Here is a 17,849-nt window from a genome sequence, read left to right on the forward strand (position 1 = left end):
TATTTCTATATTTCTATATTCCATTATTTTACTTTTAGACCTAGTAGACCATTGTCATCTTTCATGTTGACTATAGTAGAGCCAGGAACATGTAACAGTGTGTCATAAGTAAATAAAAAAAAGTATTCAGACCTCTACACTTTTTCCACATTTTGTTAGGTTACATCCTTATTCTAAAATGTATTAAATCGACACACAATACCTCAAATTGACAAAACAAAAACAGGTTTTTAGACATTTTTGCAAATGTATAAAATAAAAAAACAGAAATATCACATTTGCATAAATGTTCAGACCCTTACTAAGTACTTTGTTGAAAGACCTTTGGCAGCGATTACAGCCTTGAGTCTTCTTGGGTATGGCGCTACAAGCTAGGCACACCTGTATTTGGGGAGTAACACGGAACACAAACCGGCTGCGCGCGTGCGCTAACGTGCATACATTTATTTTGTCCCCCTACACCAAACGCGTTCACGACACGCAGGTTAAAATAACAAAACAAACTCTGAACCAATGACACTAATTTGGGGACAGGTCGAAAAGCATTAAACATGTGTGGCAATTTAGCTAGTTAGCTTGCACTTGCTCGCTAATTTGTCCTGGGATATAAACATTGAGTTGTTATTTTATTTTAATCCACACATAAAATGGCCAACCGAATCGTTTTTAGTCATCTCTCCTCCTTCCAGGCTTTTTCATCTTTGAACTTATATGGTGATTGGCATCTAAACTTGCATAGTATTACCACGATTACCGGGAAAACAGTTTGTCTTTCAATCACCCACGTGGGTATAACCAATGAGGAGATGGCACATGGGTACCTGCTTCTATAAACCAATGAAGAGATGGGAGAGGCTGGACTTTCAGCGCGATCTGCGTCAGAAATAGAAAGGAGTTCTGTTTTAGCCCTTGGCATCGCAGACGCTCGTTGGCGCGAGCGAGCAGTGTGGGTGCAATAATTGAATAACATGGATTTCTAAATGTATTTTGCGACGCTCGCGCACCCGACGTGTCCGGTCTGGTCAGCATGTTACTCCCATTCTTCTCTGCAGATCCTCTCAAGCTCTGTCAGGTTGGATGGGAGCGTCGCTGAACAGCTATTTTCAGGTCTCTCCAGAGATGTTTAATCGGGTTCAAGTCCGGGCTCTGGCTGGACCACTCAAGGACATTCAGAGACTTGTGCTGAAGCCATTCCTGCGCTGTCTTCGGTGTGTGCTTAGGGTCGTGGTCCTGTTGGAAGGTGAATCTTCTCCCCAGTCTGAGGTCCTGAATGCTCTGGAGCAGGTTTTCATCAAGGATCTCTCAACATCCGCACAGCATGATGCTGCCACCGCCATGCTTCACCATAGTGATGGTGCCAGGTTTCCTCCAGACGTGACGCTTGGCATTCAAGAGATCAATCTTGGTTTCATCAGACCAGAGATTCTTGTTTCTCATGATCTGAGAGTCTTTAGGTGCCTTTTGGTAAACTCCAAGCTGGTTGTCATGTGCCTTTTACTGAGGAGTGGGTTCCGTCTGGTCACTCTACCATAAAGGCCTGATTGGTGGAGTGCTGCAGAGATTGTTGTCCTTCTGGCAGGTTCTCCCATCTCCACAGAGGAACTCTAGAGCTCTGTCAGAGTGACCATCGGGTCACTCCCTAACCAAGACCCTTCTCCCCCGATTGGTCAGTGTGGCCAGTCGAACAGCTCTAGGAACAGTCTTGGTAGTTCCAAACTTCTTCCATTTAAAAATGATGGAGGCCACTGTGTTCTTGGGGACCTTCAATGCTGCAGAAATGTTTTGGTACCCTTCCCCAGATCTGTGCCTCGATACGATCCTGTCTCGGAGCTCTACAAACATTTCCTTCGACCTCATGGCTTGGATTTTGCTCTGACATGCACTGTCAACTGTGTGACCTTATATAGACAGGTGTGTGCCTTTCCAATTCATATCAAATCAAATTAATTGAACACAGGTGGACTCCTATCAAGTAGTAGAAACGTCTCAAGGATGACCAATGGAAACAAGACGCATCTGAGCTCAATTTCGAGTCTGAATACTTATGTAAATAAGGTATTTGTTTTTTATTTGTAAACATGTGCAAACAGTTCTAAAAACCGGTTTTCGCTTTGTCATTATATGTAGACTGCTGAGGATTGCTGAGCATTTTAAAGATTGTAATCCATTTTAGAATAACAAAACGTAGAGGCACTATTTTATTTCTTAAAACCATTATTTACCTACGCCAGTCAGGTAAGAACAAATTCTCATTAACAATGACAGCCAACCGGGGAACAGTGGGTTAACTGCCTTGGCGTATTTTTACTTTGTCAGCTCAGGGGTTCTATCCAGCAATCTTTCGGGTTACTGGCCCAACGCTCTAACCACTAAGCTACCTGCCGCCTATAAGGATGTTATATCATTTTACTATCAGGCACACAATCTCAAATGTCAAGTGTTAAATAGCTATGTTTATTGCCCTTACACTATGTTCAAGGTGGTAGCCTACACAAAAAATGGAGGAAAGAGGGATGTGGTGTCCATCACACATGGACCTTTTCACTCGTTTTAGAGCTTCTTTCTTATATTTGGAAGAACTGGTAGATCCAAATATTTAAAAAATATTGAGCAACTTTTCTCTCTCTGTCTTTGCTCATTTCTGCCAAAGATCAGGTTGCAACATTTTTACATGGGTTTTGCGCACGCTTCCATGTGTTTTCTTTCGAGTGTGTCGGTGCCTATTACCCAAATAATGCAATAATCATCGGTGGGTTGTGATGAGAGGAGTATATCGAGTCACGCGTGATATTCAAAACAAAAGCATAATTCATGTCCAGGCTTTTGAGTCACTTCCTTATGTGAATCCCCATCATCATATTATATCTTGTCGATACATAAAATGCTGAAAAATAAGCCAGATACGTTTTTTTTTTAACTTTCGCTTTTTCAAATGATCAACAGCAGATGGTTCGTATGAAATACCTGTGGTACAATCAGTAGCCTACACCCCTTTGTTGATAAATATTTATTTGAAGCTTCTGATGTGCTGACCATTCTGAAGAGGCGTCTCGGGATTTGCCCTAGAATAAACTCAAACTGATGTACAACATATTTCCACCAGTCACAGTGCGTTATTTCTGTCCAAAATTGCGCAGTTTAAAGGAGGTGTGCTGTGCAGACCAATCCAAACCTCGGGATCTATTTGCGTCACTCGGGGGGAGGGATAACAGAGAGGGGCTCGGTCTATAACTACGCCGCTGACTAAACACTGATCAGCGAATCGAGCGCCAAGGCATTTTAACAGTTAACTGAAAGACTACTAAACAGCTCAACGGTTTTCAACTGAAGATTGTGACCGTTTAAACGATATAACTTTATTATAAATAGGCCTATCACTTTAATGTATTTATTTTAAGTTTACATTTGTAAGGATTGTTTTCCGCTTGACGTTTTGCCGCCAGACAAGTCTATCTGCTGCAGTTACATTAAGCCAATTGATAAATCGCTGCTTTTGAGAGGATTCAAGAGACATTACATTACTTTATCATGTTTCCAGACTCAAGCACCGGGTGAGTAGCATAGACTATTAGCTAAATTTAATTAATTCCTTTCGTGTTCTGGACGCGCTTCTCACATTGTTATGCGGGCAAGTGCGTAGCCTAATAGGCAATTGCATCATTATATCATTGTATTTACTAACAGTACTCATCCGCAACTTGTATTCAATGTGGTGCTACTGTAGGTCTACCACACATGGTCAACTGTGCAAGTGGAGGATATAGTTGTGTGCGTGTGTGTGTGTGTGTGTAATTTTAGATGAAACACCAAAAATGGATTTGTGTGGATCGGACGAGTCACATGCGATTGGGGCAGCAGAAAGAATTTGATATTTTCATTGAGATTAAATGATAGTTGAAATCATGTTATCGAATAAGAAAAAAAATATCCTCCTGTGTGTGTGTCCTTGGGAGATTCGACACTATGGAGCCTCACACTCATTAACACACAGACTTAGATTATTGCTCAAAGGACACACACACTTCAACTTCCCATAGACACTCTGAAACACCCCGTGGCACATCAGCTATGTGTCGTGATCGCATTGACTATGACATCCATTTGTTTTATTATAAAGTATTACTATAAGTAAATTATATTCTAACGTCTATCTCTCTTATTTCTGTGAGTTTCAGGTACAGCTTCGAGGACTGCAAGGCCACAGCAGACTGGCTGTTGGCCCAGACCTCCGTTCGCCCCGTGGTTGGCATCGTGTGTGGTTCAGGAATGGGAGGACTGGCTGACATGCTGAAAGACCAAGTGGCATTCAACTACAAGGACATCCCCAACTTCCCCCAGAGCACAGGCATGTAGTAGTAGTGTATATCTGTCTACTTGTTTTCTTATTTGGTGAATCTGCATTGCAGATGTACAGGGCAAGGTATATGGGGTCTACGTTAGCCATGTTACCTAACCAGGGAGAATTCTGGGCTCAGATTATAGCCTATGAAAAACAGCTGCACTCTTAGGAAAAAAAGGGTTCCAAAAGAGTTCTTTGGCTGTCCCCATAGGAGAACCCTTTTTGGTTCCAAGTAGAACCCTTTTTGATTCCAAAAGGGTTCTCCATAGAAATCACCTTTTTCTTCTAAGTGTGGTTCTATAAGATGTTTTCTGATTGGTTGCTGTGCGTCGTCAGTGCATTCTAATTGGTTGTTGTATGTTACAGTGCATGGCCATGCTGGACGCTTGGTGTTTGGGACACTGAAGGGAAGGCCATGCGTGTGCATGCAGGGACGCTTCCACCTGTACGAGGGATACGCCATCCAGAAGGTATGTCTGTCTACCAACATACCATGTAGAAACTGTAGGATTCAGACATATGGTGTTCTTCTGGATTACTTTAAATGATAGGTAGAGAAGATGGATTCATTATTATGCCTTTCTTGACAACAAGATGAGTCAGTCAAATACACAGGTAAAATATAAAATATACCATACATAGAAGTAAAGAGAATAAAAACACATAGTATTAAATCAACTAGCCCAGGTATTCCCAAAGTGGGGTACGCGCAATGCTGTCGTGGGTACATCAAATATATATATTTTTTTCACCACATTTTTAAACAGTACATTCATATTTTCCAACGGGGCTATACATTTGGGTGATTTTTTTATTCTTCCCTGTGTAGCCTCATTTCACTGCCCAAAATAAAATTAAACCATCTAGTGTTCAGCGAAATAATAACACAATGTCAAATACAGGTAGCCTAGTCAAATAATTAACATCCAATCACGTTACTCTTTCACGGGAAACCTTCACTCTTGCGCAGACATTTAGAAACGAAACATAACCATTTGAAAAATAAGCCACCGGAGGTTTTGGAGTGAAAATAAAGACGACTTTCGAGTAGTAAGACGTGTTTAAAAGCAACAGATACCATTAATAAGAAAGGGCTAGAAGATTATTATATGGTGAGCTACTGAGTGGCGAGGACAGGCAAGCCCCATACTTTTGTGGAGGACAGTCAAAAGTTTATACACACCTACTCATTCAACGATTTGTCTTTATTTTTAATATTTTCTACATTGTAGAATAATAGTGAAGACATCAAAAGTATGAAATAACACCTATGGAATCATGTAGTAACCAAAAAAATGTTAAACAAATCCAAATATGTTATATTTGAGATTCTTCATAGTAGCCACCCTTTGCCTTGATGACAGCTTTGCACACTCTTGGCCTTCTGTCAATCAGCTTCATGAGGTAGTCACCTGGAATGCATTTCAATTAAGAGGTGTGCCTTGTTAAACATACATTTGTGGAATTTCTTTATCTTATTGCGTTTGAGCCAATCAGTTGTGTTGTGACAAAGTAGGGGTGGTATATAGAAGATAGCCCTAATTGGTAAAAGACCAAGTCCATTTTATGGCAAGAACAGCTCAAATGAACAAAGAAAAATGACAGTCCATCATTACTTTAAGACATGAAGGTCAGTCAATGCGGGAAATTTCAAGAACTCTGAAAGTTTCTTCAAGTGCAGTCGTAAAAACCATCAAGCGCTGTGATGAAACTGGCTCTCATGAGGACCGCCACAGGAAAGGAAGACCCAGAGTTACCTCTGCTGCAGAGGACAAGTGCATTAGAGTTACCAGCCTCATAAATTGCAGCCCAAATAAATGCTTCAGAGTTCAAGTAACAGACATCTCAACATCAACTGTTCGGAGGAGACTGCGTGAATCAGGCCTTCATGGTCGAATTAGTACAAAGAAACCACGGACACCGATAAGAAGTAAAGACTTGCTTGGGCCAAGAAACACGAGCAATGGACATTAGACCAGTGGAAATCTGTCCTTTGTGAGACGCAAAGTAGATGAACAGATTATCTCCTCATGCGTAGTTCCCACCGTGAAGCATGGAGAAGGAGATGTGATGGTGTGGGGATGCTTTTCTGGTGACACTGTCAGTGATTAAAAAGAACAGCATTGCTACAACAGCATTCTGCAGTGATACACCATCCCATCTGGTATGTGCTTAGTGGGACTATCATTTGTTTTTCAACAGGACAATCACACAACACACCTCCAGGATGTGTAAGGGCTATTTGACCAAGAAGGAGAGTGATGGAGTGCTGCATCAGATGACCTGGCCTCCACAATCACCCGACCTCAACCCAATTGAGATGATTTGGGATGAGTTGAACCGCAGAGTGAAGAAGAAGCATCCAACAAGTGCTCAGCATATGTGGGAACTCCTTCAAGACTGTTGGAAAAGCATTCCAGGTGAAGCTAGCTGAGAGAGGTGTGTTGAGTGTGCAAGGGTGGCTACTTTGAATAATCTAAAATATATTTTGATTTGTTTAACACTTTTCTTTGGTTACTACATGATTCCAGACAATGAAAAACCCTTGAATGAGTAGGTATGTCCAAACTTTTGACTGGGAATGTATGCGTGTTCCAGATCACCCTGCCTATGCGTATCTTCAGCTTGCTGGGTGTAGAGACGGTCATGCTGACCAACGCTGCTGGCGGTCTCAACCAGGACTTCAAAGTGGGAGACATCATGATCATGAAAGACCACATCAACATGCCCGGCTTTGCTGGCAGCAACCCACTTGCTGGAGCAAACGACGACAGGTAGGCTTGGCAAGTGTGTGTGTGTGTGTATGACAGAGAGAATTTTGTTTAACTTCTTTACGCTCACAATAGTTATGTGTAGGGATACACTGATATTGTCACGACTCCGACCGACGGTGGCTCCCCTTCCCGTTCGGGTGGCGCTCGGCGGTCGTCGTCGCCGGCCTACTAGCTGCCACTGATTATTTCCTCCCCCTCCTTATGTGTTTATTGAGTGCACCTGTTTATTAGTCAGCCGGCCCGCCTGGTTCCTTGTGCGGGATTAATTATTGTGACCTTCTGTTTTGTGTAAACTTGTGTGCACGTCTGTGGGTTACGTGTTTTCCCATTTTCGTGGGTTTTGCTGGACAGTTTAAGTCCCCCTGTTTGGGGCATTTGTTTTGTTATACGCCCTGTGTTTTCGTGGGGTTGGCTTATGTTCGCCGTTTTTTGTGCATTAAAGTAGCACTCCCCTGAACTCTCTGCTTCCTGCGCCTGACTTCTCACCCACTACACTCAGAACGTTACAGATATGACATTTTTGGCCGATACTGATATCCAATATTTTCCTTGCCATAAAACCCGATACCGATAACCGCTATTTAACACTTTAGTGGCCTTTTAAGCATTCTAGTACAGTGAAATAGTTGAAACACACACACGCACACTAACCAAAAAGTTATTTTGTTGGCATTCACGTCTGTCCCCATTACCAGTAAAACATAATCAAAACCTATTTCTTTCACTTACCTGCTGTGCTGTTTCATTGTTCGTTTGTTCAGTCGTTTCCTTCTCAACCAGGATTTCATCATACATGTCAAGCAGTGAAGTTTCAGCTCCGTCTGTCCGTCTGTGGCCTCTCTTCCTCGGTGGGCACTGTCACTGTGTCCGTTTCCATCTTGTCCAGCTGTGTATGTAACATTTCACGTAAACCCTGTTTCTTGTCTGCGTCGAAGTAGCGGTCCTTGTACCTAGCATCAAGCATGGTGGCGACACAGTAAAGAGCCTCAGAGAGAATGACACCTAATCGCTTGGTCACAAGCGTCTAGTAGAGGACTTTTTTCAAGTTTGCATCCCACGGTCTGTCTGCAGTTTTGTTGAGCAGGCGTTTCATCGCCATAACATCACGTCTGCTGCAGACGTAGTTGATGAGCTTATTTCTCGAGTCAGTTGGTCGAATGGAGCTAGGAGTGTGTTCATGATTCCAAGTTTCAAACATGTTCTCAAATGCCATTGAACAGAGGTAGAGAACCAGGACATTCTTGAGCATGCAATACGGCTTTACTCAGTACGAAATCCTCATTGACCCACTGTGCTGTCAGACTCTGCATGCTCATGGGGCTGACATCGCTCGTCCAAATGTCGGTAGTGAAGCTAATAAGAGTGACGCTCATAGCAAGTAGCTCATGGAGGTAAGTTTCAACAATACAGTGTAACTCCGGAAGGGCAACATCTGAAAAATAGTGGCTACTTGGTGGTGTGTACCTGGGCTCGAGGTGCTTGACCAGTCGGCGAAAGCCAACAACATCCACGACAGAGAACGGTTGACTGTCAAGGGCAATGAATTCCATTATCTTGGCATTAATGGATTTCACCGTTGAAATGTTCTTGCTCTTTCAAATGACTGCTCGACTTGAACTTGTTTAGTTGTTGGAAGTGTGCACTTTTGTTTTTATTCAGCTTTTTTTTCTAAGTAGTCACTGAACTTCTGGAGGGTGATGCACTTTCAAATGAGTAATTAGGTCTGTGGTATTGAAAGATTTCACTTTCTCCCGTCCTCGGGAAATAATAGCGGTGTAAATATCTTCCTTTGAAACACCAAAACAGATCCACACAGCAGACATTGTGGGCTCGGTTAGGAACGCCGTGTTGCACGTGTAGCGCTGTATTTTTCATGGCGTCATTACGTCATCTACCTACGTTATATAGGTATGCACGTCATCTACCTACGTTATATAGGTATGCACGTCATCTACCTACGTTAAATAGGTATGCACGTCATCTATCTACGTTATATAGGTATGCACGTCATCTACCTACGTTGTATGGGTATGCACGTCAGCTTTGACATCGGTTTTGCACATCGGCGTTAAACTAGACATTCCAATGTTGGCATTTTTAGCTAATATCGGCCCATTCCCATATGCTTACCTATATATCTTGCATCTCTAGTTTTGTGGCATTGAGGTGTAACCATCTCTCCCTTCCTCCCTCTCTCACTTTCCTAGGTTCGGTGTGCGATTCCCCTGTATGTCGGACGCGTACGACAGAGAGCTGCAGCAGCTGGCTGTGGATGTGGGACAGGAACTAGGCTACGGTGACTTCCTGCGCGAGGGCGTATACTGCGTCCTGGGCGGGCCCTCATTCGAGACCATCGCGGAGTGCCGCCTGCTGCACAAACTGGGAGCTGACGCTGTCGGTAAGTCTCATCTCCACCGTGCCTTCCCCTAGTTTTAATCACAAGACCGCCTTAATGCTCCGTTCATTGCATTTGACATATTTGCATATTTGACATTTATATTTGACATTTGACATATTGAACTCAAAATCTTCTCTCATATTGAGGAAACATAACTGATGCGGTTATCAAGCGTATTTTCCCTATGTCTGTACTGCTCTAACGTTCTTTCTCTCCCTCTCTCTCAGGCATGAGCACGGCTCACGAGGTGATCGCGGCGCGTCACTGCGGCATGCGTGTGTTCGCCCTATCCCTGATAACCAACAGGGCTGTGATGGACTACGACAGTGAGGAGAAGGCCAACCATGAGGAAGTCCTTGAGACAGGCCAGCACCGCGCCATCCAGCTGGAGAAACTGATCTCTACCATGGTCACCCGCATGGAATACAACAACACCAATGCCTAAATGAACGAATGGAACCAACCACCAAACTCATCGAAATAGAATTCCTACAATGGGAATCCCATTTAAGACAATGGGTGGACTGGCGGCCATTTTGAGTGTACCAATGAAGTGAAATTACCTTGGTCTGAGGTGCAAAACCCATTCTAGGAATTCAATTTCTATGGTAAAACTGGCTCTGGATCAGTAGAAACCGACCGCCTTGAAGTTATGAAACCCAATGACCTGCTTTTGACACAAGATTGCCTGCTCTGAGAGCTGTGTGGAACAGTCACTTACTGGCTGACCTCTCACGCTCACAGTCCCTCTTTTTAAAACATTCTTCCCATTTTCAAGACGATGGTGTACATTCCTGTCATGCGCGACTCTACAGGCTGTCTCAAAAATGTTTATCGTTATTATTATTGTCTATTATAAGTTGATAATGTTAACTTAATATTGAGCTGCATGTGTAAATGTCTTGATTTAACTTAACAATGAGAAAGCTATCGATCTGCTGTACATGTCTTTTAACGTATGTATCCTGTCTAATGTACATTAGTTGTTGACATAAAGTGTTATTTTTGCTCTTGTTCTTTTTTTAATATGAATGTGCTTACTAAAGTTTATATTTATTAATGTGATCAAGTCGATTGGAGGATTTATTGGTTAATGATACCGAAGATTGTCTATTATAGTAACAAGATAGTCAAATGACCGCTCTAACAATGGAAATAAATGTTCTCAAAGATGGAAGGCAGACGGGAGGAGGTGAGATCAGGTGGGACCATTCTAGCCAATGAGAGGGCATATACGCATGTGAACAACAGTAGTTTTTCTCAAAGTGGCCTGAATGCCATCACTTACATCAGTACATCTGTAACAGCTGAAACATTATGAAACTTCTATTCGATCAAATACGCTTAATGTAAATCGACACACTCTCATAGACCTCCCCACTTGGGTCTATTTATCACACAGACAAATTGTGGGCGGAGTAAATCCTCTCGCTTCGCCTTTTCCCCCCTCTACTCACTTGTGTGAATTATAAGTTCAGAAAAGTTTGAGGAAGAAACTTGGGAGTATTCTTCGCGGGTTTATACATTTACAATGGGACACATTCCATGAGTCTGATATTGATTTTTGGAAGAGATGTTAGCTTTGCTCAAAACCCAAATTATGACATATCCACATGAATATAATTGTATAATTTCCTGGAAAAGTTTATTGAAGTTTTGTATAGATAGAAATGGAAAAGGTACATAATTCCATAATAAGAGTGAGCGTAACACAATTCCAGAGTGCGCACTGTAAACAACAGTTGTGATTGCATAATGCATATAAGACATTTTATTATCAACCTACACAGAAAAATGGCAACTATAGAATTGAATGTCATGGCAATAAGAGTGTCATACTGTTTCTGGTTCCCTCAGTCTATTTGGCAAAATGTCTCCAACTGTACTTTTACCCTCCTCCATCCATGAATACATCTGACATTACATGCGATCAGGTTGATGCCTGCTATTCCAATCAAAAATCAGTCATCGCTTATAACCTACATCACAAATACTAAAATACAAATAGCCACTGGGCACACACTGGTTGAATCAATGTTGTTCCCATGTCGTTTCAATGAAATGACGTTGAATAGACGTTGAATTGACATCTGTGCCCAGTGGGTAGTTTCATGTTCCCCTTGGAACACTAAACTTTTTTTTTAAATAAAAAGCTGGGATATCCTTGAAGTGTCTTTGGCATCCATTAAAAATGAGGATATCAAGTTTTGAGTATGCGGCAATACAAGGATATTGTGGGGGTTTTCCCACTGAAAACTACTGACATACACGACTTCTAAAACAAATTGTCATGCCGGTGATTCAATCCTCTAAGGATGATGAAGTACTTCCAAATTACAATAGCACTTTGCCTTCTTTCTCAGCAGAGAAAATCCTTTTGACCCAAACTCCATGCCAACACCACCATTGCCTATTCCTGAAACACAGGTCACAAAATGGCTTCCAAAAGGAACGTTGAAAATATGACAAGGCAATTGTGAAAATTGGCACAAGATGTAAAACAAAAACTTTAGGAAGTATCCTTCCTATCCAATAGGAGGCCGTATCAAAATTCCCTGCCGTCTTCCTCTATGTTGTGGCGCCATGTGAGTAGAGTTGTCTCCCTCTGTTTCTAAGGTAACAGGCAATGTTTTGGCACATGATCCCCATATTAAATGTTGTAAACATTACTCAAGTTTTTTTTATTTTTTATCCATGGATCCCTGCAATGCAGAGAGGAAGAGCCAGAGAAAGGCACTTCTAAAATCACATTAGTGTAGTCTGGTGCAATAACATCAGTGAGTCCATCATCTTTAGGCAAACATGGTCAGGGTGATCCACTGTAGACAGAGAGGAGGGGGAGAGGTAGAGAGAGATGCAGCGAGAGAGTACAGAGGAGGGGGAGAGAGCACATAGTCACTTTAATAACTCTACCTACATGTACATATTACCTCAACTAACCGGTGCCCCTGCACATTGACTCTGTACCGGTACCCCCCTGTATATAGTCTCGCTGTTGTTATTTTACTGCTGCTCTTTAATTACTTGTTACTTTTATTTCTTATCTGTATTTTTTTTAAAACTGCATTGTTGGTTAAGGGCACGTCAGTAAGCATTTCACTGTAAGGTCTGCACCTGTTGTATTCGGCGCATGTGACTAATAAAATTTGATATGATTTGATTTGACTTTTACGTCATCAGAACTTTGCTCATTATGAATAGTGACATAAGAATCACATAACAAGGAACCCCTTTCAACTGTGTAGGCTAGCTATGACTGAGACAACACTCTTATACTCCGATCAACTGAACAACAACAAAAACGTAACAGAGAGATAGAAATGTGAGATCAGACCTGGAAGAAGTTGAGTTCTATAACTCCATCAGAATCTGCGTCCATCGTCTTGAAGGTTTCTGTAGGTACAGTAGTGTTACGAAAGTCAGTTCAACATGTAAAGCACCCATACGAATATGACATTCACTATTCTGAACATTTGGATCAAGATCATACATCATTGGCCAATCTGAAACATCAGTGTAAAATATACCTTATACAAGGACATCATATGGATGATGAATATCATCTATCTATAAGTTGACTCGGTGAGTGAGTTTATAAGGAAGTGTATTGGAGATGTTGTACCCACTGTGACTATTAAAACCTACCCTAACCAGAAACCATGGATGGATGGCGGCATTTGCGCAAAACTGAAAGCGCGAACCAACGTATTTAACCATGGAGGTCTGGGAATATGGACGAATATAAACAGTGAAGTTATTCCCTCCGCAAGGCAATCAAACAAGTGAAATGCCGGTACAGGGACAAAGTAGAGTCGCAATTCAACGGCTCAGACACAAGACGTAGTCTCACGGACTACAAAAAGAAAACCAGCCTCGTCACGGACACTGACGTCACGCTTCCAGACAAACTCAACACCTTCTTTGCCCGCTTTGAGGATAATACAGTGCCACCGTCGTGGCCCGCTAACAAGGACTGCACCCCCCCCCCCCCCTCTCCTTCTCCGTGGCCGACATGAGTAAAACATTTAAACGTGTTTACCCTCGCAAGGCTACTGGCCCAGACGGCATCCCTAGCCGCATCCTCAGAGCATGCGCAGATCAGCTGGCTGGTGTATTTATGGACATATTCAATCGCTCCCTATCCCAGTCTGCTGTCCCCACATGCTTCAAGATGGCCACCATTGTTCCTGTACCCAAGAAGGGTACAGGAAGAAGTAAATGACTAGTAGCACCCCGTAGCACTCACTTCTGTCATCATGAAGTGCTTTGAGAGACTGGTCAAGAATCATATCACCTCCAACATACCGGCCACCCTAGACTCACTTCAGTTTGCATACTGCCCTAATAGGTCCACAGACGATGAAATCGCCATCACACTGCACACTGCCATATCCCATCTGGAGAAGAGGATTACCTATCTAAGAATGCTGTTCATTGACTACAGTTCACCATTCAACATCCTAGTACCCTCCAAGCTCATCATCAAGCTGGAGACCCTGGGTCTCAACCCCACCCTGTGCAATTGGGTCCTGGACTTTCTGACGGGCTGCTCCCAGGTTGTGAAGGTAGGAAATAACATCTCTACTTCATTGACCCTCAACACTGGAGCCCCACCAGGGTGGGTGCTCAGCCCCCTCCTATACTCCATGTTCACCCACGACTGCGTGGCCGACCATGCACGCCTCCAACTCAATCATCAAGTTTGCAGATGACACAACAGTAGTGGGCTTTATTACCAACAACGATGAGACAGTCTACAGGAAGGAGGTGTGGGCACTCGGAATGTGGTGTCAGGAAAACAACGCATCTCCGGGGGCAAACTACCTGCCCTCCATGACACCTACAGCACCCGATGTCACAGGAAGGACAAAAAGATCATCAAGGACAACAACCACCTGAGCCACTACCTGTTCACCCCGCTATCATCCAGAAGGCGAGGTCAGTACAGGTGCATCAACGCTGGGACCGAGTGACTGAAAAACAGCTTCTATCTCAAGGCCATCAGACTGCTGAACAGCCATCTGGCCACTTTAATAAATGGATCACGAGTCACTTTAAACAATGCCACTTTAAATAATGCCACTTTAATAATGTTTACATATCTTACATTACTCATATCATATGTATATACTGTATTTTATACCATCTATTGCACCTTGCCTATGCCGCTTGGCCATCACTCATCCATATATGAGTGATGAGAATATGTAAATATTCTCATTCACCCCTTTAGATTTGTGTGTAGTAGGTAGTTTTGGGGGAATTGTTAGATTACTTGTTAGATATTATGGCATTGCATTGTCACAACTAGAAGCACAAGCATTTCGCTACACTCGCATTAAACATCTGATAGCCATGTGTATGTGACCAATAAAATGTGATTTGATTTGACTGTACTCACTGAACATGGTCTCCAGCCTAACCAGGCAGGTAACAAAGTTGTCAAAGTCAACTGTCAGGTCGGCCTCAGTGTAGCGCAGAATGATCAGCTGGAACAGGTGGTTCTTCAGCTTGAAGCCTGATGACACAGACAGAAAAGACAAAGGCAGGAACCATTTAAAATGGGTTTAAACCCACCAGATATGCTTTCATAGGGAACAATGGGTGAAACGTATGCATTTCTATTTTCAGTTATTGTCGGTTCGCCATGTGTCCGTACTGTGGCTAAATAAAAGTAGTGATGATGCACTACAGAAGGAAAAAAACAGATTGAGGTTTAAGGGAAAGAGCTACTGGACCTGCTGCCTCCAGAGCCATCCTCATCTCATAGGAACTCATGGTGCCTGACTTGTCCAGGTCAAACTGACGGAATACAGTCTGGTGGAGGGTTGGAGAGAGAGAGAGAGAGAGAGAGAGAGAGAGAGAGAGAGAGAGAGGCAAAGGCAGAGAGGGACAGAGATTGAGAGGGAGACAAGTGTAAATGCTCTACGGAGACTGGACAAGGAACTAATGACGAGAGCGAAGGCTCAGTTCAAGCGAATGAAGCAAGTGAATAGGAGAACAGGATTTTCAGCTCGGCTCACCAGGTATCGTTTAATCTTCTCCCACAGCACGTGGAACTCTGCCAGTCCCAGTTTACCACTACCATCAGTCTGAAGGACACGGTCAAGGAACCCTGTTTATACAGACAGTCACAGAGCGAGACCAGACAGAGAGACCAGACAGATGCCGAAAGACCAGACAGATGGGACTAGTACTGTATAAAGAATTGATTGAAGTACACCAAGGATACGTCCATCAGGTTGATCATAGTGCGACAAGCTTCCGGTCCAAATCCATCTGTCTTCAGATCTTTGTCTGTATGTGTGTGTGTGTGTGTGTGTGAGACAGAGAGACAGAGAAAAATAGATTTATACGCATCTGTAAAATCCAAATCTGCCTGGAAGGACCGACAGTGTGGGTCTCCGTTCGAAGGATTGTGAAAGATCTCGAGTAGGCTCACATATACAGAGATACAGTGCATTCAGAACGTATTCAGACGTTTCTATAAATGATTTGCAACAGGGTTTTTTTTAATTACCTTGCCTTAAAAAAATACATTCCCTACTTAAATAAAGGTTAAATAAAAAATGTAAGTATTCAGACCTTTTGCTATTTAGACTCTAAATTGAGCTCAGGCGCATCCTGTTTCCATTGATCATCCTTGAGATGTTTCTACTACTTGATTGTTGTCCACCTGTGGTAAATGAAATTGGTTGGCCGTTATTTGGAAAGGCACACACCTGTCTATATAAGGTCCCACAGTTGAATGTGCATGTCAGAGCAAAAACCAAGCCATGAGGTCGAAGGAATTGTCCATAGAGCTCCGAGACAGGATTGTGTCAAGGCACGGATCTGTAGAAGAGTACCAAAAAATGTGTGCAGCATTGAAGGTCCCCAAGAACACAGTGGCCTCCATCATTCTTAAATGGAAGAAGTTTGGAACCACCAACTCTTCCTATAGCTGGCTGCCCGGCCAAACTGAGCAATCGGGGAAGAAGGACCTTGGTCAGGGAGGTGACCAAGAACCAAATGGTCACTCTGACAGAGCTCCAGAGTGCCTCTGTGGAGATGGGAGAACCTTGCAGGACAATCATCTCTTCAGCACTCTACCAATCAGGCCTTTATGGTAGAGTGGCCAGGCAGAAGCCACTCCTCAGTAAAAGGCACATGACAGCCTGCTTGGAGTTTACCAAAAGGCACCTAAATACTCTCAGAACACGAGAAGCACGATTCTCTGGTCTGATGAAACCAAGATTGAACTCTTTGGCATGAATGCCAAGCATCACGTCTAGAGGAAACCTGGCACCATACCTACAGTGAAGCATGGTGGTGGCAGCATCATGCTGTGGGGATGTTTTTTAGCGGCAGGGCCTGGGAGACTAGTTAGGATCGAGGGAAAGATGGACGGAGCAAAGTACAGAGAGATCCTTGATGAAAGCATTCTCCAGAGCGCTCAGGACCTTAGACTGGAGCGAAGGTTCACCTTCCAACAGGACAACAACCCTAAGCACACAGCCAAGACAACGCAGGAGTGGCTTCAGGACAAGTCTCTGAATGTCTGTAAATGTGATTTTTCCGATTTTTAAAATGTATAATAAAGGTGCAAAAAAAAAACTGATTTTGCTCTGTCATTATGGGGTATTTTGTGTAGATTTGTGAGAAGAAAAAATTAATTTTAGAGTAAGGCTCTGAATACTTTCCGAATGCGCTGTATAAAGCACAATACTATGTTCTAATTATATTCCTAGGGACTCACGCTTGCTGATGATCCTGTTGAGTATGGTCTGCAGCTCTGTGGCACTGATCTCCATGTCCTGTAGACACAGAAACAGAGCATGAGGAAATACTACAGTTCCCATCAGCCCATTCGCCCTGCTGTCCCCTCACTTCCCCTCCCGAGTCTCCTCACCTCCCCAGCCAGCTGTCTGAACAGACTCTTGAAGCCAGCGTCAATCTGGCTCTCGTCCAGCTGAGACTGAAACAGAGATACAGAGGAACATCAACTCTTCTTTCTTGTTGGTAGTACTGGTGTTGGCATGTTACAGTATGGGCTTGTTAATCAAACAGGATTCTCCATGGTCTGCATCTGAAATGGAACCCTATTCCCCACACAGTGCACTACTTTTGACCAGAGCCCTAGTCAAACGTAAAAGACTATATAGGGAATAGGGTGCCATTTCAGCCCTTGTCTCTTCCCCTCACCTCTGCAGGAAGTTCAGCTGTGACGTCATCATCCAGCTCCCTAACACAGACAGAAAAGAACACTATTATCAATGTCCTTACATTAAATGAATTGCCTTTATATCGTCCATAATCTCCTCATATGTCCTGTTCACCACTCTGTTTCCATATTACT

At 43.1% G+C, this 17,849-nt stretch overlaps 2 protein-coding genes across 3 annotated transcripts in view; one reads left to right on the forward strand and one right to left on the reverse strand.

Annotated features, from left to right (window-relative positions):
• The first annotated feature begins 3,316 nt into the window (after positions 1-3,316).
• Positions 3,317-10,576, forward strand: LOC110500424 (purine nucleoside phosphorylase). The gene is made up of 6 exons (XM_021577798.3): positions 3,317-3,551; positions 4,176-4,345; positions 4,706-4,809; positions 6,938-7,113; positions 9,321-9,511; positions 9,739-10,576. The coding sequence occupies exons 1-6, from the start codon at positions 3,529-3,531 to the stop codon at positions 9,954-9,956; spliced, it is 882 nt and encodes a 293-aa protein (XP_021433473.1). The 5' UTR covers positions 3,317-3,528; the 3' UTR covers positions 9,957-10,576.
• A 567-nt stretch (positions 10,577-11,143) lies between these two features.
• The window catches only part of capn1 (calpain 1, (mu/I) large subunit), a 38,320-nt gene continuing 31,614 nt past the window's right edge, over positions 11,144-17,849 (reverse strand). The window contains exons 14-22 of one of the 2 annotated variants that reach the window (XM_021576737.3): positions 17,696-17,735; positions 17,403-17,468; positions 17,250-17,307; positions 15,744-15,808; positions 15,535-15,603; positions 15,250-15,328; positions 14,913-15,029; positions 12,846-12,904; positions 11,144-12,330 (exon numbers count right to left, since the gene is read on the reverse strand). In XM_021576737.3, the coding sequence (XP_021432412.3) occupies positions 12,304-12,330; positions 12,846-12,904; positions 14,913-15,029; positions 15,250-15,328; positions 15,535-15,603; positions 15,744-15,808; positions 17,250-17,307; positions 17,403-17,468; positions 17,696-17,735 (580 nt within the window). In that variant the 3' untranslated portion in view covers positions 11,144-12,303. 2 annotated transcript variants of the gene reach the window in all.

Source organism: Oncorhynchus mykiss, chromosome 21, assembly GCF_057628025.1.
Source record: "Oncorhynchus mykiss isolate SJ-2025 chromosome 21, ASM5762802v1, whole genome shotgun sequence".
Lineage (NCBI taxonomy): Eukaryota > Metazoa > Chordata > Actinopteri > Salmoniformes > Salmonidae > Oncorhynchus > Oncorhynchus mykiss.

Bases quoted from the DNA above. Each gene is read 5' to 3' on its own strand.
- LOC110500424 (XM_021577798.3), top strand. From the start codon at position 3,529: ATGTTTCCAGACTCAAGCACCGG. The intron at 4,810-6,937 runs GTATGTCTGTCT...TGCGTGTTCCAG, and splicing joins AGGGATACGCCATCCAGAAG to ATCACCCTGCCTATGCGTAT. The intron at 7,114-9,320 runs GTAGGCTTGGCA...TCACTTTCCTAG, and splicing joins GCTGGAGCAAACGACGACAG to GTTCGGTGTGCGATTCCCCT.